General features: G+C 36.8%; 1 protein-coding gene across 2 annotated transcripts in view; it reads left to right on the top strand.

Moving 5' to 3' along the window:
- The window catches only part of FBXL13 (F-box and leucine rich repeat protein 13), a 330,038-nt gene that overhangs the window by 69,499 nt on the left and 239,319 nt on the right, over window positions 1-21,220 (top strand). For both annotated transcript variants that reach the window (XM_071215017.1, XM_058297971.2), the window contains exon 6: window positions 10,432-10,541. In XM_071215017.1, coding sequence (XP_071071118.1) covers window positions 10,432-10,541 — 110 coding nt within the window. The remainder of the gene's footprint in view (window positions 1-10,431; window positions 10,542-21,220) is intronic.

The raw sequence follows: 21,220 nt of genomic DNA, 5'->3' as shown, positions 1-21,220 counted from the left end.
TGAATTTCAGTATGCTTTTTTTTCTCTTTATTCTTAAAGAAGTTTAAGATTGCACAAATGTTACATTGAAAATATAGGAGGAAGCAGACTTGGCCCAGTGGTTAGGGCATCCATCTACCACATGGGAGGTCTGCGGTTCAAACCCTGGGCCTCCTTGACCCAGGTAGGGCTGTCCCTTGTGCAGTGCTGACGTGCACAAGGAGTGCCGTGCCACGCGGGGTGTCCCCTGTGTAGGGAGGCCCTACACCCGGGGAGTGTGCCCTGTGGGGAGTACTGCCCAGCGTGAAAGAAAGTGCAGCCTGCCCAGGAATGGCACCGCACACATGGAGAGCTGACACAGCAAGATGATGCAAAGGAAGGAAATACAGATTCCAGGTGCCGCTGATAAGGATGGAAGTGGTCAGAGAAGAACATATAGCAAATGGACACAGAGAGCAGACAACTGGGGGTGGGGGGAAGGGGAGATAAATAAATAAGTAAATCTTAAAAAAAAAAAAAAAGAAAATATAGGGGATTCCCATATACCCCACCTCCTTCCTCTCTCTCATTTTCCCTGATTAGCAGCATTTTATATAACATTTTATAACATAACATCACATTCTATTTGGTTCCTTTTAAAATATTTCTGTCTCTATATTCAGATTCTCATATTACTCATTCATTGTTTTCATCATATCCTTCAGTTCTTTTTCTATATTTTCATTTGTCTCCTTGAGCATGAAGTCTTTTTCTAGTATGTCCAAAGTCTGGTCCTTTTCATTGATGATTTCCAGATTTTTATCTTACTCTTTTGTTTGGGCCTTCATTTCTTGTTTCTTTGTTTGTCTTGTAATCTTTTGTTGCACATTGTGAATTTTAATATTTTCAAGTGTCAATTCTGTGATTTAGTCCATGAGCTATCAGTTCCTTAAGTTTGAATCAAGATGTTCATATGACAGAGATTTCCTTGAGTGCCAAAAGCTAACAAAAATAAATGAATACAAATGGCACCTTTCACAGTCTTTGCAAATTGGCTCTGTTTTGCCTGGGGGGGGGGGTCGCCTTTAGAGCTTCATCCTCCTATCAAGAAGATTGACTCAAAGTGGATTCAAAGTACAGGATTCCCTCTGTCTCATCTGAGCCCTAGAAGCAGTCCTGGGCTTGTGCTTGCTTATGACCTTAGGTATTCTCCCATTTATAGGAATTTGAATGCCCCTCCCACTTCCTATGAAAGAAATTTCAGCCCCTCCTGGGTGCTCTATTGTGTGACTTAGTGCAAGTAATCCTTTGCTCAATTATTTCTGCTTTAACTCTGCAAGCTGCTTTTTTCTGTGGGGACATGTTTTTGGGGGGTGAACTCAAGACACATTTCCTGGTTCTATTTTTCAGGCTTCCACCTGATAGATTGGAACCAAAATATAGGCACCCCAGTATGTGCATAGGGGTTACTGTGCTCCCTCTGGACCAGGGCCAGTGGCCCACATGGGAATGCAGTCTGGCTCTGCACTGTACTGGGGAGAGGTTGGACAGGTGCTACCCTGGGCACCATGACCTTCACCTGCCATATTTTGAGCTGCTTTCTCTTGTTTCATCATGTGCAATTACTGCAACCATTAACTGTTTTCTGTAGTATTGAGGAAGATGGCTCTGCTAATTTTTGTTAGTTGTTCAAAGAGTCTATGAGAGAATGACATTCCGGAGCGTCTTTCACCACCACCTTTGTCAACTGGAAGCTCCTGAAAGGGTTTTTAAAAAAAATTTATTTTTATTTTTTTTTATTATAGAAGTTGTGAGCTTATGAAACAATCATGCATAATGTGCAGAATTCCCATACATCATCCCTCTACTAAGACCTTGCAATGTTGAGGAAGATTTGTTAGATTATGAAAAAACATCATCCAACTATTACCACTAACTATGGTCCATAGCTTGCTTACATTTGGTATGTTTTTTCCATACCCCCCTATTACTAATACCATGTATTAGTATTGTACTTTTGTTATAGTTCATGAGAGAATACTCTCATGTTTGTACTGTTAACCACAGTCCATTTTCAGCTACATGGTTCACTGGGTTATACTGTTCCATGCCTTGTACTATCTATCCAAAGTGTACACTCAGTGGCTGTCACTTTCATCATTTCATCAATGACTGTACATCTCAGTCATCACCTCAGTAAATTTTTGAACATTTTTCATAGTCCAAAAGAAAAAAAAAAATCTCTTACCCCCTATTATTGAACCTTATTAGCGTTGATATATAAATAGTACCTTCTGGAAAAAAATCACATGATTATATCTATAGATGCAGAAAAAGCATTTGACAAAATACAGCACCCTTTCTTGATAAAAACACTCCAAAAGATCGGAATACAAGGAAATTTTTTTAACATGATAAAAACCATATATGAAAAACCTACAGCCAACATTGTTTACAATGGAGAAATCCTAAAATCCTTCCCTCTAAAGTCAGGAACAAGACAAGGATGCCCATTGTCTCCCCTTCTATTTAACATTGTCTTAGAAGTACTTGCTCGAGCACTGAGGCAAGAACCAGATATAAAAGGCATTCAAATTGGAAAGGAAGAAGTCAAAATTTCATTATTTGCAGATGACATGATCCTATACATAGAAAACCCTGAGAGATCTACAACAAAGCTTCTAGAACTCATAAATGAGTTTAGTAAAGTCACAGGTTATAAAATCAATGCGCAAAAATCAGTAGCATTTTTGTACACCAATAATGAGCAAGATCAGGAGGAAATCAAGAAACAAATACCATTTACAATAGTAAATAAAAAAATCAAATATTTAGGAATAAATTTAACTAAAGATGTAAAAAATTTATACACTGAGAACTATACAAGACTGTTCAAGGAAATCAAAGAAGACCTAAATAAATGGAAGAATATTCCTTGTTCATGGATAGGAAGACTAAATATTATTAAGATGTCTATCCTACCGAAACTGGTCTACACATTCAATGCAATCCCAATAAAAATCAACACAGCCTTCTTTAAGGAACTAGAAAAACTAACTATGAAATTTATTTGGAAAGGAAAGAGGCCCCGAATAGCCAAAGACATATTGAAAAAGAAAAATGAAATTGGAGGAATCACACTACCTGACTTCAAAACATACTACAAAGCTACAGTAGTGAAAACAGCATGGTATTGGCGTAAGGAGAGACACACAGACCAATGGAATCGAATTAAGTTCTGATATAGAACCTCATATATATAGCCATATAATATTCGATAAAGCCACCAAACCCTCTCAACTGGGAGAGAATGGCCTATTCAACAAATGGTGCCTGGAGAACTGGATATCCATATGTAGAAGAATGAAAGAGGATTACCATCTCACACCTTATACAAAGATCAACTCAAGATGGATCAAAGACCTAAATATAAGAGCCAAGACCATAAAGACCTTGGAAAGCAGTGTAGGGAAACATCTACAGGACCTTGTAATAGGAAATGGCTTCATGAATATCACACCAAAAGCATGAGCAGCAAAAGAACTAATAGATAAATGAGACTTCCTCAAAATTAAAGCCTTCTGCACCTCAAAGGAGTTTGTCAAGAAAGTAAAAAGGGAGCCTACACAATGGGAGAAAATATTTGGCAATCATATATTTGATAAGAGACTTATAACTTGCATATATAAAGAACTCATATATCTTGAAAATAAAAAGATAAACAACCCATTTAAAAAATGGGAAAAAGATTTAAACAGACATTTCTCCATAGAAGAAATACAAATGGCTAAAAAGCACATGAAAAAATGCTCCAAATCTCTAGCTATCAGGGAAATGCAAATCAAAACTACAATGAGATACCATCTTAGTCCCGTAAGATTGGCAGCTATGAAAAAACCAGAAGAATACAAATGCTGGAGAGGATGTGAAGAAAGGGGAACACTCATCCACTGCTGGTGGGAATGCAGAAGGATCCAACCATTCTGGAGGACAGTTTGGAGGTTTCTCAAAAAACTAACCATAGATTTGCCATATGACCCAGCAATACCACTACTGGGTATATACCCAGCAGAACTGAAAACAAGGACACAAACCGATATATGTACACCAATGTTCATAGCAGCATTGATCACTATTGCCAAAAGTTGGAATCAGCCCAAATGCCCATCAACAGACGAGTGGATCAATAAAATGTGGTATATAGATACAATGGAATACTACTCGGCTGTAAGAACAAATACACTACAAACACACGTGATAACATGGATGAATCATGAGAACCTTATGTTGAGTGAAGCAACCCAGGCATTGAAGGACAAATACTACATGACCTCAATGATATGAAATAAGCAAGCTGCCTCAGAGAGCTAGAGACTGGAAGATAGGCTTACAGGAAATCGGTGGGGGGGGGGTGGGGGTGGAGGAAGGATGTGAGCTGACGTCTGCAGGGGTGGAATCTATGATGAGCTGTCGGTAGGTATGAGCACAAAGAAGAGATAAAATGGGGGCAAGGGGTTGCCTTTGGGTGGGGCTTTGCGGGTTACAGGGGGGCTGGGGCTGGGCAGATGAGTAATACTGCCCAAAAATTGGGGGGAGGGAGGGGCAACATATGAACATAGGAGAATGTCAGGTGTTGGTTAAGAGTAAAATGCTGAGAAAATCGTATAAAATTATAATTAGGAGGGTTACCTGTTTAGGATGCTTGGAGGGGATGGTCTGATGCGGGATGGACTCCTGGGGAATGTCTGAATGCTAATTTTGCCAGGGTGGGTTGTTCCATTGGGTAGAGTGGGGGTGGACCCACATCCTGGGGAGGACTAATGCAATCAAATAGAGGGAACTATATCTCTCGAGAGAAAGGGTGGCTCCCAGGGCATTAGGGCAGTTGAGCAAGTCAGGCCCTGAACACTGTTGCAAGTATCTCTGGACGTGGCTCCTCAGGAAATGGAGATTGGCTGTCGCTGTAGGACCCAAGGGGAGGGGAAAATGGATGTTGAATGGATGGAACCAAGGTAAATGTGGGGGTAAGAGAGGAATTTCACGAGAGTACACAAGGATGGATATAAAACATGTAATATTACACCATAAACATATAGGGGACGACAGACTAATAATGTCAACCATAATGTAAAACATAGGATAACTAAAAATTTAGAAAACTGTATATCCTAAAGTATGGACCACAATGTAAGCACAGATGTCACCTTGTTTGAAAGCTATTGTCTCAGAGTCTGTACATCAGTTTAAGTAAATATGATATGAATAAGTTATAAGAATATCACTGTGGAAGGGAAAAGGTTTTACGGTGGATGTGTGGGAGTACTGTATATTGTATATACGAATTACTGTGATCTAGTGAAGAGAAGCTCAATAATTAGGAAAAAGGAAAAGAAAAAGATAGGATGTAGAATGTTTCCAAATCAATATGTATTCTATATCTAACCTTTAAGCCCATCGCTATATTCCATTTTACTAGTAAGGGATCCTGACATTATATTGGGCTTCACTTTTCAGGAAGTTTTGGATCACAGAGTGGTTCAACAATGGCAGTGGAGGAATACTGGTATAGGATGTTATTGACAGGTGATATATGGTTGACAGGGAGTTATACAGGGCATATGTCCACGGTGCATGGTAATATTTGGATATACTCATAGTGGAAACAATTAAAAACAACAGCTGGGGGGGTACTGGGTTCCTGGCCAGGGGTGCTCTGTCGTGGTCCCTAGTGGAGCAGCGGCAGTCCCCCAGGTGCAACGGTAAGGACGAGGAAGGAATGAGGGTCCAACAGTGAGCCCCTGATACTAATGACTATGCTTGTGAGCCTATACGCCTGAAATAAGAACAAGGCCTAGAGCAGCACTGTGCCTAGGAGTTTCCTCCTGACAGCCTTCATGTTACTCAAATGTGGCCAGTCTCAAAGCCAAACTCAGCATGTAAATGCAATGCCTTCCCTGCAGCGTGGGACATGACACCCGGGGATGAGCCTCCCTGGCACCGAGGGATCACTACCAAGTACCAACTGATGATACAACTAGAAAATGACCTTGAATTAAAGGTTCAACGTGGACCAGCAGAATATCCCTGTCTACATATAATAACAGGAGTTAAAAATGCTGTTTGACCTAAATTAAGGGGGAAATGGAAAGGACAAATGAGTTTATATGGCTATGAGTCTCTAAAAAAGAGTCTGGAGGTTGTCAGAAGGATTGCCCTTATGCACACTGGAGCAGAGTCTCAGAGACAGATAAAGTAGATACAACCCCAGGTATTGGTTCTTTTGAGAGCTAAAGAGACCCACAGGTTCTAAGGTCATGGCAGATGGGGTTCACTGCCACATCAGTTGGCCCTTCTTTGGAGCTGGTGTTTCTGCGTGATGGAGCTGGACACAGATGGGATCTCTTTTCACAAGGCTTTCATGCTACTTTACTGGAATTGTAGTTGGTGCTGGGGTTTAAGATATATCTAGGGGATTTGAATCTCTGGACTGACAATATGATAGCCAGGCCCTGAGCCTCAACAGACTTCAACTCCTACACTCTGATTTATTGGACTTACCCCACTCAGCTAACATGGAGTTGAAGAATGTCAACCACCACACCATGGAGCTTAGAGTGCCTACAACTGAAAGCAGGAGGATTGCATCCAGTATCCATGTGGAATCTAAGCGTCCTCTTGACATAGATGTGCAATGGACACAACCAATCCAATGTCCACAGAGAAAATGTGGCATTGGTGTGGGAAAAGTGGCCATGGTGGCTGCTGGGTGCGGGAAATGGGAGGAAGAGATGAGATGTGGAGGCGTTTTCAAGACTTGGAGTTGTCCTGGGTGGTGCTTCAGGGACAATTATTGGACATTGTAGATCCTCCCAGGGCCCACTGATTGGAACATGGTAGAATATGGGCTATGATGTGGACCATTGACCATGAGGTGCAGCGATGCCCAGAGATATACTTACCAAATGCAATGGATATGTCATGATGATGGGAGAGAGTGTTGCTGGGGGGGGGGGAGTGGTGGGGTGGGGGTGGTGGGGTTGAATGGGACCTCATATTTTTTGACTGTAATATTTTTACAAAATGAATAAAAAAAATTAAAAGATAAAAAAAAGTACCTTCTTTGACATTGATGCAAGAGTATTACAATATTGTTGTTAACTATAGTCCACAAGTTACATTAATTGTATTTTTCTGATACGTCATCATAGTCTTACCACCTCGTAGTAGTGACATACATTTGTTCTAGCTCATAGATTCTGCAAAGTTTTTTTGTTTTTTTGTTTTTTCTAAGAAGGTACTGGGAATTTAACCCAGGACTTTATATATGGGAAGCATATGCTCAATCACTGAGCTACCCACTTCCCTCTTCAAAGATTTTAACATAAGTGTAATGAAAAGTTAGGAACTGGTTAATTGGCTGACTAGAACTTCAAAGTGTTGCAATATTAGGCGATAACTATCTTATCCCAGATTTATCTCCTGGATTAATTGCAAGTTCTGTAGCAAGGCAGTTTAGTTTGTACATTATAATGTGCCAGTTTTTTTTTCTTCTCTGTACTACTAGGTTATTATTATATTTCTTCTTTTTAATACCTCTTCAGTTTCTTGTGGCAGCCTCTTACTCCTTCTTCGTGTTTCTGTTTTCACTTTTCTTCCCGTCTCTAAGGCCTCTCCTGCTTCTGACCTTTATTTCTCTTTTTTCTCTCTAATCTACCACTTGTCTCTCTTGCCTTTTGTTTCCTCTATCTCCCAATAATTTTCTTGCTAATAGATTGAACCATATGAAAATGCCAATATACTTCCCTCCTTCCCTCCCTCTTCTCTCTCTCTCTGCTCTCCTTTCCCCCTAATACTTAACACTTGCTTCTTCTCCACATTTTTACCCTTTTCTATCTTGCTCTTTTTTTCTCTTCTTTCTCTAATTCACCACTTTATAAAACAGGGGCATATTTTAAAAATATATTTATGCAACAAAATGTATATTCCTGTCTGTAACCCAAATTAAGTAAGTTCAAAATTACTTATTCTTAGTAAAAATCAAAATTGCATTCATATTGTGGCACTTCATTGATGCTGTCCCTCTTCCTATATCTCCACATTAGTGTATGTTCTACATAATCCTGACCATGAAAAAAAATTTTTTTTTTGCTTGAGAATTAATTGTTAGAAGTGCCAAATAATAAGTCTAACTTAGATTCTTTAAGTGGTATCACTAAAATGAACAAACATTAATAAAACATAATCAATATTTAAACATTGTATTGTACATTTGGGTAATTCTGTAATAAAGCCTTAAATGTTTAAGAAATATTATTATAAGCTATCCTATAATCTTCTGGTATATTAAGTTATATGCAATTATGAGGCTATAATAATACAGTATAGTGATTCTCCCCCCAATTTTTTTACTTTCTACTTGTAAAAACTCAAAGGATAAAAGTTAAAATCAATATAAACACTGAAATTGACTGAAGGTTATTTTGGTGGAAAGCAATTCAACCAAAAGACACTTACCTGAAAATGAGAAAATAATTTATTATTTTAACTAAATATTCAAGTCACTATTTTGCTCATTGATTCAAAGTGTTGAAATTTCTAAGATAATTGTGCTTTAAAAGATTGCCGAAGAAATAAGGTAGATGGATCTTGTTTTGTTTGTTGCTCTGTTTGAGAAGTTGAAATTATAACTAGATCTGTTCAGGTCACCTGGCTGAACCAAAAAAACCTTAAGGGTAATGAAGAAACAGTTGTTCAGTAGATTATTTATGTGAACTGAGCAGATATGCAATGATAAATGCTTGTTCATTTCCAGTTAGGTAAGAATAGCTCAATTTGAGAATTATTAATTATTAGTTAGTTGTGCTCAAACTCTAGGCTTTCAGACAAGGTTCACTTGTAGGACAAAATGTTAAAATTCAGCAGGGTAGTGACTCAGAAAGGCAGATGTTGGGGGAGGCAGGGGAGGGAGACAGAGACGTTAACAATTCTAGACATAGTGTTGAAGATTGGTGGCCCATGTGTTTTGCTTCATTTATAAAATATGTAAAAATAAACATTAAATTTTGTCCCAATACTTAATTATCAGAGCTATTTACATGAAATAAGTTTTCCTACTTCTTTTGAAAAACAAAACAAAACAAAACTAAGATAAAAAATTACTAGGGATGCAGATTTGGCCCAACGGTTAGGGTGTCTGCCTACCGCATGGGAGGTCCAAGGTTCAAACCCAGGGCCTCCTTGACCCATGTGGAGCTGGCCCATGCTCAGTGCTGATGCCCTGCCATGCAGGGGTGTCCCCTGCATAGGGGAGCCCCACGCACAAGGAGTGCACACTGTAAGGAGAACGGCCCAGCATGAAAAAAGTGCAGCCTGCCCAAGAATGGCACTGCACACATGGAGAGCTGATGCAGGGAGATGACACAACAAAAAGAGACACAGATTCTGGGTGCTGCTGACAAGAATACAAGCAGACACAGAAGAAAACACAGTGAATGGACACAGACAGCAGACAACTGGGGGGGAGGGGGAAGGGGAGAGAAATAAAAAATAAAAATAAAAAATTACTAGACCTCTATTCCTAAGAGGAAATGATTGGCTGCAGCTAAGAAGCCATTAGCCCTTGTGAGCAGGTAGAATAGTGGCCCCGTCCTGGTTTAGTCATCCTCCTTCCTGGCCTGGCCCTAAATACAAGCTTTGGACCCCTGGTTAGCATGTATTAGGCAATCTTTTCGGTCATAGGACATTTAATTAAACTTAAAGGCATTGGATCTGAATACTGTCTCATGATTGTATTTCTTATGAAAGAGTTTGGAAATTCTGGTTTTATTAAGAACCAATTTACTAAAAAGGAAATTTTATATATATATAGATATATATAAACATGCTTCTATTACATCTTAGTTTCTAAAAGCAAAGGTGATATTCGCAGATTAATAAATTCTCAGTCTAATGTTGTCAAAATTAATTAATTTAAGGTATAATTAAAACCAGACAAAAACTATCAGGTGCAACAGTGGTTCATGTTATGAACATGATGGAATATTAAAATGCCTTGCTTTTTTAAAAAATATATTTTTCATTTATTTTTAAAAGATACTTACATTATCAAATGTTATATAAAAAAATATAAGAGATTCCCACATGTCCCACTCCCCACACCTCCCACTTTCCCCACATTAACAACTTCTTTCATTAGTGTGGTATGTTCATTGCAATTGATGAACACATTTTGGAGCATTGCCACACAGCATGGATTATAGTTTACATTTTAGTTTACACTCTCTCCCATTTGACTCTGTAGGTTATGGCCAGATATATAATGTCCTGTAGCTATCTTTGCAATGTCATTAAGGACAATTCCAAGTACCGAAAATGTCCCTATATTACATCTCTTTTTCCCCTCTCCCTGATGTCTTGTTTTTTTTTTTGGAAACAGCTTTAACTCTATATAGTAATCTAATAAATTTTCTTCAGAAAATCTCTTGCAGATACGAAAGATATACAGGAATCAAAAGCTAAAAATTATCCTAACAAAATGGCGAGATAGAGCAAGATATCTGAGTAAAAAGAGAGAAGATGATCTGGTATGGTATTTTGGAAACTTAATTTTTTAAAAAATTGATTTTGTTGTTATATTCATAAACTCTTAATCTTCTTGCCCAGATAATAATACTATGTGTGGAAAATACTAAAATCCTAAATATTATTTACTTTTGATTTTGATAAACTCATAAAATTATCTGGATTTTCTCTTTCTCCTTGTATTTTTAGTATTATGTGCATAGATATGGATTTTTAAAAATTGAATCTAACTGGGGTTTATGGGCTTTTTTGAATATCTGGATTGATGTCCTTCATCAGTTTAAGAAAATTTATAGCCATTATATCTTTAAATATTGTTTCGTCCCCATTCTCTCGTCTATTCTTCTAACACTCCATACAATATAAGACCTTTTCATTGTATCTTCTATATCTCTTACCCTCTCTGCTGTTTATTCCATTGTTTTGTCTCTCTCTGCATCATTCTGGATACTTTCTTCTGCCTGGTCTTCCAGTTATTTTTTTCTTTAACTCTGTCTAATCTGCTGATAAATGTATTCATTATTACTTTTAGTTACTCAATTTTTCATTGTAGAGTTTCTATTTTATGCTTTTTAAACTCTACCTTGGCATTTTTATAAGTTTCAGTTCTCTGCAAAGATTCTCTATCTTTTATTTTAAAATCTGTATCTAGGAAATCCAGTGTGTGGAGTCTCCTTGAGTTTGTTTCAATTATCTATTGTTTAAGTTGATTCCCTCTTGATTCTAGGTGTAGTCTAGAAAAAACTATTATTTCTTTTCCACAACAGTGTTTTAAATATTTAATGACAGCAATTGCTTTTCCCTCTAAACAGTTTTCTTCAGGCTAAATAGCTTCAAAAATATTTCACAGGTCATGGTTCCTAGGGTCAAAAATCTCTGGAAACACTCTAATGGATGGAAGATAGTTTGCCATTTAACTCTTTTTCTTCCTTCCTTTCATTCATTCAGCAAATAGGTATTGACTGTCTATTCAATGCACTATACATCTCTTCAAATATGACATTTGGACCAGCATGTCTACTTGAGATCTGATCAGATGAAAGCCAAAGGCCAACTATTACTTGGGATTTGGTTGCAATTCTTATATTATTATATCTTAAATCCTTTTAATTTCTTGCTTCATATTAAACTAGTGTTATACAAATGACCTCTGCTCTCACACTGATGCCAGATTAAACTTCATCACGTTGTAAACTTTACTCCATTCTCCCCAGTAGGCCCCCTCACAATGCTCCAAAATGTTGACTTATGCAAAATTTTATCTCAGGTTTTATGTGAACGTGGAGAGGTTTACATCTCATTCAACACATATTACTTTAAACATCTGTCATTCTCCCTAAAGTTTTTCTTTCTGTATTAGCTGAATACCTCCAGTCATTCCACAGAGTCTTCTACTCTTTAGTCTCTCTAAACATTTGATTTCAGCCAACTTTCTCCCAGACATCCTCACACACTGCTCTCCCCTAATGAGCAAGTGAAGACTGCTCTTTCTGTGCCTGTCTTAGAAGACAGGGGTATACTAAGTAACCTCTAATTTTCCCTGCTGTGCTAGTGATTAACTAAAAACGCTAGATCATTTTTCTACTAACTCCTGCCAGACTTCCCATTCCATGGTAGTATAAGAATTTCACTTATTTCCATCGGATCCTTTATTTCTCAGGTGAAGGCCTGTACAACTGCCTATATTCACATTGTCATCTCTAGCTGCTAGATTCTTATCGTTTCTTTGTCCATTATTCAGGTAACACTACATTTGACTCCAGTTGTTTGAGTAAAGTCAGAATAATTCCTCTCTGGGATTTTTGTAATTTTCAAAATTTTGTGTAGTTGGATTTCATTTTTTAGAATTACTTATCCCTTATTTTTTTCTCAGATATTTTAATAGACTCTTCTAGGGACAAAGGACTTTGGGCATACACATTTTCTTCTAAATAATCTTGCTGCTTCCAGGCTTCTCTCCACAGCCCAACCTATCCAACTCCACTGCCACATTAATCTCCCTTAAAATTCCACTTTCACATACCTGTTAAACCTTGTTGTCCATAAAAGAAAGACCAGGGAAACGGACTTTGGCCCAGTGGTTAGGGCGTCCGTCTACCACATGGGAGGTCCGCGGTTCAAGCCTCGGGCCTCCTTGACCCGTGTGGAGCTGGCCCATGCGCAGTGCTGATGAGCGCAGGGAGTGCCGTGCTACACAGGGGTGTCCCCCGCGAAGGGGAGCCCCTCGCGCAAAGAGTGCACCCATAAGGAAAGCCGGCCAGTGCAAAGAAAGTGCAGCATGTCTAGGAATGGCGCCGCCCACACTTCCTGTGCCGTTGACGACAACAGAAGCGGACAAAGAAACAAGACGCAGCAAAAAGACACAGAAAACAGACAACCAGGGGAGGGGAGGGGAATTAAATAAATAAAAATAAAATCTTTAAAAAAAAAAAAAAAAAAAGAAAGACCAAAATCTTTCTGAAAGCCTTCCTTCCTGGTCTCTAATTACCCCTCCTTTTTTTTTTTTTTTCTTCATGAATTGTTTGCTATTACTGAACTTGTCTGCTCACTGTCCCTCATACATTCTTGCCTTTCTGTCAAAAATACCTATTATAAATTCTACACAGACTTCAACACCTTTATTGTGTAACTACATACTATAAGATTCATCCATTGTAAGAACACAATTCAATGAATTTTAGTGATTTTATAGGGTTATATAATCATCACCAGCATCAAGTTGTAGAACATTTCCATCATCCCCCAAATCCCTTTGTGCCAATTTGTATTTAGGCCTCACTTCCATTTCCATCTCTAGGCAACCTTCAATCTGCTTTATGTCTCTATAAATTTGTTTTCCTGGATATTTCATATAAAGGAATCATATATTATGTAGCCTTTTGTGTCTGGCATATATGAGCAGTTCTATCATTTTTTTTTCTTTATTAGAGAAGTTGTGGCTAAATAGTATTCCATTATATGGATATACCACATGTTTATCCATTCACCAGTTTACGGACATTACGATTATTTGTAGTTTTAGGCTATTGTGAATAATGCTGATATAAACATTCATGTATATGTATTTGTGTGAACATAGGTTTTCATGTTAGATAGATTGCGAAGAGTAGAATGTTTAACTTTTTAAACTGTTTTCCAAAGGTACTGTATATTTTATATCCTCCCAAGTTGTGTATGAGGATTCCAGTTTCCCCATCTCTTTGCTAACACTTGATATTTTCTGTTTGTTTTTTTTTATTTTAGCCATTCTAGTGGCATATTATTGTGGGTTTAAATTGCATTTTCCTATGAGGGATGATATTGAGCATCTTTTTATAAGCTATTAGTCATTTATATATAATGTCTATTCAAATATTTTGCCCATTTTTGAGTTAAATTATAATCTTACAACTCAATAAGAAGACAAAGGACTTATATGAGTATCGTATATTTTCACCCAATCTGTGGCATGATTTTCCTTTCCTTAATGGTGTCATTTGAAGTGTAATACTTTTAAATGTTGATAATGTCCAAATTATTCAACTTTTTCATTTACGGATTTTGCTTTTGTTTCTAGTAGGTCAGAAAGGCTTTCTTTTATGTTTTCTTTGACAAACTTTAACATTTTTAACTCTTATATTCCATGATCTATGTTACATATGGTATGAAGTAATAACCTAAGTTAATTTTCTTTAAGGTAAATATCCAATTGTTAATATCCAGCCCTTTCTCCCATTGGATTGTTCTGGCACCTTTGTAGAAACCAGTAATCATAAAAGCCATTTCTTCTTTCTGATCTCTATTCCTTAGTGATCTTTTTCTGCCCAATTGCACAGGCAAGAATCTATAGTACCATATTGAACAGAATGGTGAGAGAGGCATTGTTTTCTTCTTCCTCATCTTAAGGGAAAATCATTCAGTATGGTAGTTTTGGATTTTCAGTTCTGTTCCCTTGATCTATTAATATATGCCTATCATTGAGCCAATACCACAATGTCTTATTATTGTGGGCTTTATAGTGTATTTTAACATTGTGTAGAGTAATTCCTCCAATTTTGGTCTTCCTTTTCAAAAAATTATTGACAACTTTATATCTTTTGCTTTTCCATATAAATTTTAGGACCAACCCAACAGTTTTTTAATAAAAGACCACTGAGATTTTGTTAGAAATGGTATTGAATTTATAGATCAATTTGGGTTAATTGCCATTTTGACAATATTAAGTGTTGCAATCCATAAACATGGAAGGGTTGTATTTCCATTAATTTAGACCTTTAATTTCTCTCAACAATGCTTTGGTAGTTTTCATTATACAAATGTTATACATTTTTTTGTTACTTTTATTCCTAAATTTGCTTGGATGCTATTATGAATGGAGTTGTTTTCATAAATTAATTTTGGATTGTTCATTGCTAGTATATGGAAATACAATTGATTTTTGCATATTGATCTTGAGTCCTATAAGCTTGCTACACTATTACACTATTAGTAATAGTAGATTTTTGTGGATTTATGGGATTTTCTACATATAGAATCATGTCATCTGTTAATAACAGCTTTTTTACTTCTTTCTTCCAATCTGTATTCTTTAATCACCTTTTTATGCCTAATTGCACAGGTGAGAATCTACAGTACAATGTTGAACAGCATGGTGAGAGAAGGCGTTGTTTTCTTCTTCCTTATTCAGTATGGTATTCGATTTAGATGTTGTGTAGAAGTGCTTTGTCAGGTTGAGGAGATTCTCTTGTATTCCTAGTTTTCTGAGAGTTATTTATCATTTTTAATTAGGTATGGATGTTTGAATTTTATCAGATACTTTTGCTGTGTCTACTGATATTTTCATGTGATTTTTGTCCTTTATTAATATGGTATATTATATTGATTTTTTTAGTATTAAACCAATCTTGCATTATAAATCACACTTAGTTGTGATGTATAATCCTTTTTATGTGTAACTAGATTCAATTTGCTAATATGTTATTAGGAATTTTTCTTTTACATTCATTAGGATAATTGTAGTTTTTCATTTTTTCTTTTTTAAACTGTGATAACTTTTTCTGGCTCTCATGTCAGGTTACAACTTGTTTCATAGAATTAATTGGGTAGTGCTCCCTCCTCTATTTTCTGAAAGAGTATTTGAAGGATTACTATTATTTCTTCTTTGAATCTTTCATAAAATTCACCAGTGAAACCATCTAAGCCTGGTCCTGCCCCTTCCCCCACCATGGGTATATGTTAAAGTACTAATTCAGTTTTTTTACTTTTTACAGGTGTATTCAGATTTTCTATTTCTTCTTAATCAGTTTTGATAGTTTGTGTTTTTGTAGGAAAACACAATTTCCTATAAAGATATCATTTATTCTAATTAGTTCAAATTCCTAGCCTATAATCCTCTTAATTTCTATAGACTTGGTGGTATGTCTCCTCTTTCATTCCTGATTTTGTTGATTTATGTCTTTTCTCTTCTTAGTAATTTTAGCTAAAAGTTTGTCAATTTTTGGTTCTATTAATTTTGTTTTCTTTTTCATTCATTTCTGATTTAATCTTTATTATTTCTATCATTTGATTTGCTTTGGGCTTAGTTTGCTCTTATTTTCTTACTTTCTTAAAGTGGAAGTTTAGATTATTTATTTCAATCTTTTCTTCTATAGGGATTTAAAGCTATATATTTCCTTCTAAGTACTTCTTTTAGTTTCATTCCATAAAATTTGATAAGCTGTATTTTCATTTTCATTCAGCCCAAAACATTTTAAGATTTAGTTTGTAGTTTCTACTTTGACCTAATGGTTATGTGGAAGTGTGCTTTAAATTTTCTAAATATTCCCGAATTTCTCAGATTTCTTTCTGTTCTTGATGTCTGCTTTAATTATTTTGTAATTGAAGAACATACTTTGCATGACTTCAGTCTAAAGTATGGAGGAGGAAGCGGATATGGCTCAACTGATAGAGCATCTGCCTACCATATAGGACATCCAGGGTTTGAATCCAGGACCTCCTGGCCCGTGTAGTAAGCTGGTCCACACGCAGTGCTGCCACGCACAAGGAGTGCCATGCAATGCAGGGGTGTCCCCCGCACAGGGGAGCCCCACACGCAAGGAGTGCGCCCCGCAAGGAAAGCCACCCTGCACGAAAACAGCACAGCCCGCCCAGGAGTGGCACCGCACACATGGAGAGCTGACGCAGCAAGATGATGCAACAAAAAGAGACACAGATTCCCGGTGCCACCGAGAATGCAAGCAGACACAGAACACACAGTGAATGGACACAAGAGAGCAGACAACTGGGCAGAGGGGGGAGGGGAGAGAAATAAAAAATAAATCTTAAAAAAAAAAAGTATGGAGGCTTGTTTCATGGACTAGCCCTTTTCCAGAGAATGTTCCTTGTGCACTGAAAAGAATGCCTATTCTGCAGTCATTAAATGGAACATTATATATGCCAGATTGAGTTGGTTAATATTGTTATTCAAATTTTTTTATATCCTTGCTGATTGTCTATTTAGATGTTCAATCAATTATTGAAGTTGGGCTATTGGAATGTTGTTACTGTTGAATTGTCTATTTACCTTTCAATTTTGTCAGGTTTTGTGTCCTGTATTTTGAGGATCTGTTATTCGGTGCACTTATATTTGTAATTATTCACTTCTTCTGATGTACTGACACTTAACATTACGAAATGTTCCTATTTGTTTCCAGGTTTCTAGTAGCAGTTCTTGTCTTAAAATCTGTTTTGTCTGATATTTATATAGCTCTTCCTTTCCTCTTATGGTTACTGTTTGCATAGTATAACTTTTTTCATCATTCTACTTTCAACATATTGGTGTCTTTGAATATAAGCTGTTCCTCCTGTTAGTAGCATATAGTTGTATTCTGCATTTTTATCCAGTTGTTTTTGTTTTTTTTTAATCCCGCCATCCCTTGCGGCTTTTTGCTTGCTGTCTGCTCTCTGTGTCCATTTGCTGCGTGTTTGTCTGCATTTTTTGGCTTGTCTCCCTTTTTCCTTGCGTCACCTTGCTGAGTCAGCTCTTTGCGACGCTTCCGGCTGGTGGCCCTCCACAGTGCTTATAGGCCAGGGACACTGAGGCGCCCAGGCCAGTGGTGCTCTGCAGCGTGCGTGTGAGCCTGCCTTCACAAGGAGGCCCCTGGATGCGAACCCAGGGCCTCCCATATGGTAGACGGGAGCCCAGCTGACTGAGCCACAGCTGCTTCCCTTTTATCCAGTTTTGACTGGAGTGCAGAGACCATTCACATTTAAGGTATTCATATGATTGAATTTACATTTACCATTTTGCTGTTTGTTTTCAGTATGCCCCTTGTCTCTTTTTTCCTCCTTCTTTTATGTTAAATAGTTTTATTGTGCCACTTTAGTTCCTTTGTTGATTTTTCAAGGTTTTTTTTTTTTTTTAGTTTTTAAAAAGATGTTTCTCTAGGGATTACAATATGCATTTTAATGTATTATGATATTTTGGATTAATACTAATTTATTTCCAATGAAATATGGAAACTTTATTCCATTGTACTCTATTCCTTACTCTTTCTTTGTGCTATTATTGTCACATACATTATATCTTTATGTTTTAAACCCAACAATAGTGTTGTATTTACTGCTTTATATGATCATATGTCTTTTAAAGAAGGTCAGAAAAAAATGACAAAATTTATGTTTATAAAGTCTTTTACATGTAACCATGTAATTTTTTTTTTCTAGACTGTTTCATTGTCACCTGTGGATTCAAGTTACTATCTGGTATCATTTCCTTTTGGGCTGAAGGACTTCCTTTAGTATTTTCCATGTGTGTATCTGCTGGAAACAAAGTGTCTCAGCATTTTAAAATCTAGGAATGTGTTTATTTCTCCTTAACTTCTAAGGGAGAGTTTGCTGGATAAGAAATTATTGGTTGACATAGTACTTTTAATATGTCATTCCACTGATTAATTCCTTTATTATTTCTTTTTTCCCCCTTAATTAGAGAAGTCGTGGTTTGTAAGCAATTATGCATACATTACAGGATTCCTTTATACTATCCAATTATTAACACCTTGCATTGGTGCAGAATATTGGTTATAATTGCTGATAGCACATTTTTATGATTGTGCTATTAACTATGTCCATTATTTAACTTAGGGTTCACCTGTTTGTGCAGAGTAGTTCCATGGAATTTTTTATTGTCACTATATGTATAACCTCACATCTTCCCCTTTATGTACATTGATATATATATTTCAGTGCTGTTAATTACATTCATCACCAACAAACATTACCAAAACCTTTCAATCATTCCAAATAGGAACCCTATGCAGTTTAAGCACTAAATTCTCATTTCCCATTCCACCCCAACCCTTGGTAATCTAGTCTAGATTCTAACTCTGTGGCTTTGCTTATTCTAATTATTTCATATTAGTGAGATCGCACAATATTTGTCTTTTTGTGTCTGACTTATTTCACTCAACCTGAGTCTTCAAAGTTCATCCATGTTGTTACATATGTTAGGACTTCAATCCTTTTTATGGATTAATAATATTAATAATAATAATATTCCATTTTATATATATATATGCACACACACACATATGTATATCACATTTTGTTCATCCATTCATTGGTTGATGGACACTTGGATTGCTTCTATCTTTTGTCAGTTGTGAATAAGGCCCTTTAAACATCACTGTGAAAGTATCTGTTCAAGTCCCTGCTTTCATTTCTTTCAGGTATATATAGTATTGAGATTGCTGGGTCATATGGCAATTCTATACTTAACTTTCTGAGGAACCATCAAACTGTTCCACAGCAGTTGCACCATTTTATACTGCCACTAGCAATGAATGAGTGTTCTTATATCTTATCCTCTCCAACACTTGTTTTTTTTTTTTTTTTTTTAATAGCAGCCATTCTAATGGGTTTGAAATGGTATCTCATTGTGGCTTTGATTTGCATTTCCCTGATGGCTGAATGTTGTTTTTTCATTTTCATGATAAAGTCCTTTGGGGCACAAAGGTTAAATTTGATGAGGTCCCATTTATCTACTTTTTCTGTTTTGCTTGTGCATTGATTATAAAGTCTAAGATTCCATTTCCTAACACAAGATCTTGAAGATGCTTCTTTTACATTCTAGGAATTTGATAGTTCTGGCTCTTGTATTTCAGTCTTTTATCCATTTTGAGCTGATTTTCTGGTTTGATTACTGTGGCTTTGTAATAAATTTTAAGATTGGGAAGGGTGAGTCCTCTAACTTCATTCTTCCTTTTCAAGATGGCTTGGCTATTTGGGGCCCCTTACCCTCCTATATAAATTTGATGGTTGGCTTTTCCATTTGTGCAAAGATGGTTGTTGGAATTTTCTCATTAGTTTGCATATTCCTACTAATTTAATACAGTAATGCTAAGAAGTAGATTAGTATTATTATCCCCATTTTATGCATTGGGAAACCAAGCATCAGAGCCATTAAGAACTTTCCCAAGGGAAGTGGACTTGGCCCAGTGGTTAGGGCGTCTGCCTCCCACATGGGAGGTCCGCGGTTCAAACCCTGGGCCTCCTTGACATGTGTGGAGCTGGCCCATGCGCAGTGCTGATGCGCCCAAGGAATGCCCTGCCACGCAGGGGTGTTCCCCGCATAGGGGAGCCCCACATGCAAGGAGTACTCCCTGTAAGGAGAGCCGCCCAGAGCGAAAGAAAGTGCAGCCTGCCCAGGAATGGTGCCGCACACACAGAGAGCTGACACAGCAAGATGATGCAACAAAAAGAGACACAGATTCCCGTGCTGCTGACAACAACAGAAGCAGACAAAGAAGACGATGAAGCAAATAGACACAGAGAACAGACAACTGGGGTGGGGGGGAAGGGGAGAGAAATAAATAAATCTTAAAAAAAAAAAAAAAAAGAACTTTACCAAGTTTCCACAGTGAACTTTTTTACCCAGGCATCATTGCTCCTGAGTGTATGCTGTTAACCACTCTGCTATACTGCTTCCCTATTTCAATTGGCCTGCCTTTGCTACAGGCCCTACACAATCAAGAAAAACTGATTTTCTAGAATCCGTTTCAATTTTTCTTGAAAATTGATTAAATAATCTTTAGACTTGTATAGTTTTGACTCCAAAATGTCCAAAGTTAGAAAGATAATACAGATTTGGATAATTATCAAAAATCGATCCATTTATTCACTTGAAATGATATTTGAAAATTTATTTTTCTTTTATTGGGTATTTACTCTTTGCTATTAAGAGAAGCAGTGCTAGAGCCTGTGAACAATACTGAGATGTATAAAGCATAGTTCTAGCTCTCTAGAAGTTTACAATCTACTGGTTTTGAATTGATGTTCTTATAAGCTGCCCTATAGCCTTTATCTTTTGCAGTGTACATTTTCAACCTTCCAGGAAAACAATAATACTTCTGGTAGCACTGTTTTAGTCTGGTCATTCAGTGTTTTCAATCTCTTTGTGCACTAAGCTAGTATTTGACCCTTGTCCCCCATGCCTGAGCATTGAAATAGTTAACTGTACAAGACCAGTCAGAGAGACCTTTTACACACCTTTAAAATGAAAGGCCCTATTAGTAGTAAGTATTGTCTTCTTAACTGTTCCCATACACTGAACATAATCTTTTAACATAGTAGTTGAGTAGTTGATATATATTAATATATATAATGTAAGGGTATATATTATATAAAATAATTTTATTATTTATTTGTATATATATGTAAGTCTGTA

The sequence above is a fragment of the Dasypus novemcinctus genome, chromosome 5 (assembly GCF_030445035.2).
Source record: "Dasypus novemcinctus isolate mDasNov1 chromosome 5, mDasNov1.1.hap2, whole genome shotgun sequence".
Lineage (NCBI taxonomy): Eukaryota > Metazoa > Chordata > Mammalia > Cingulata > Dasypodidae > Dasypus > Dasypus novemcinctus.
The sequence above is the reverse complement of the archived record's forward strand: the minus strand, read 5'-3'. Positions and strand labels throughout refer to the sequence as shown.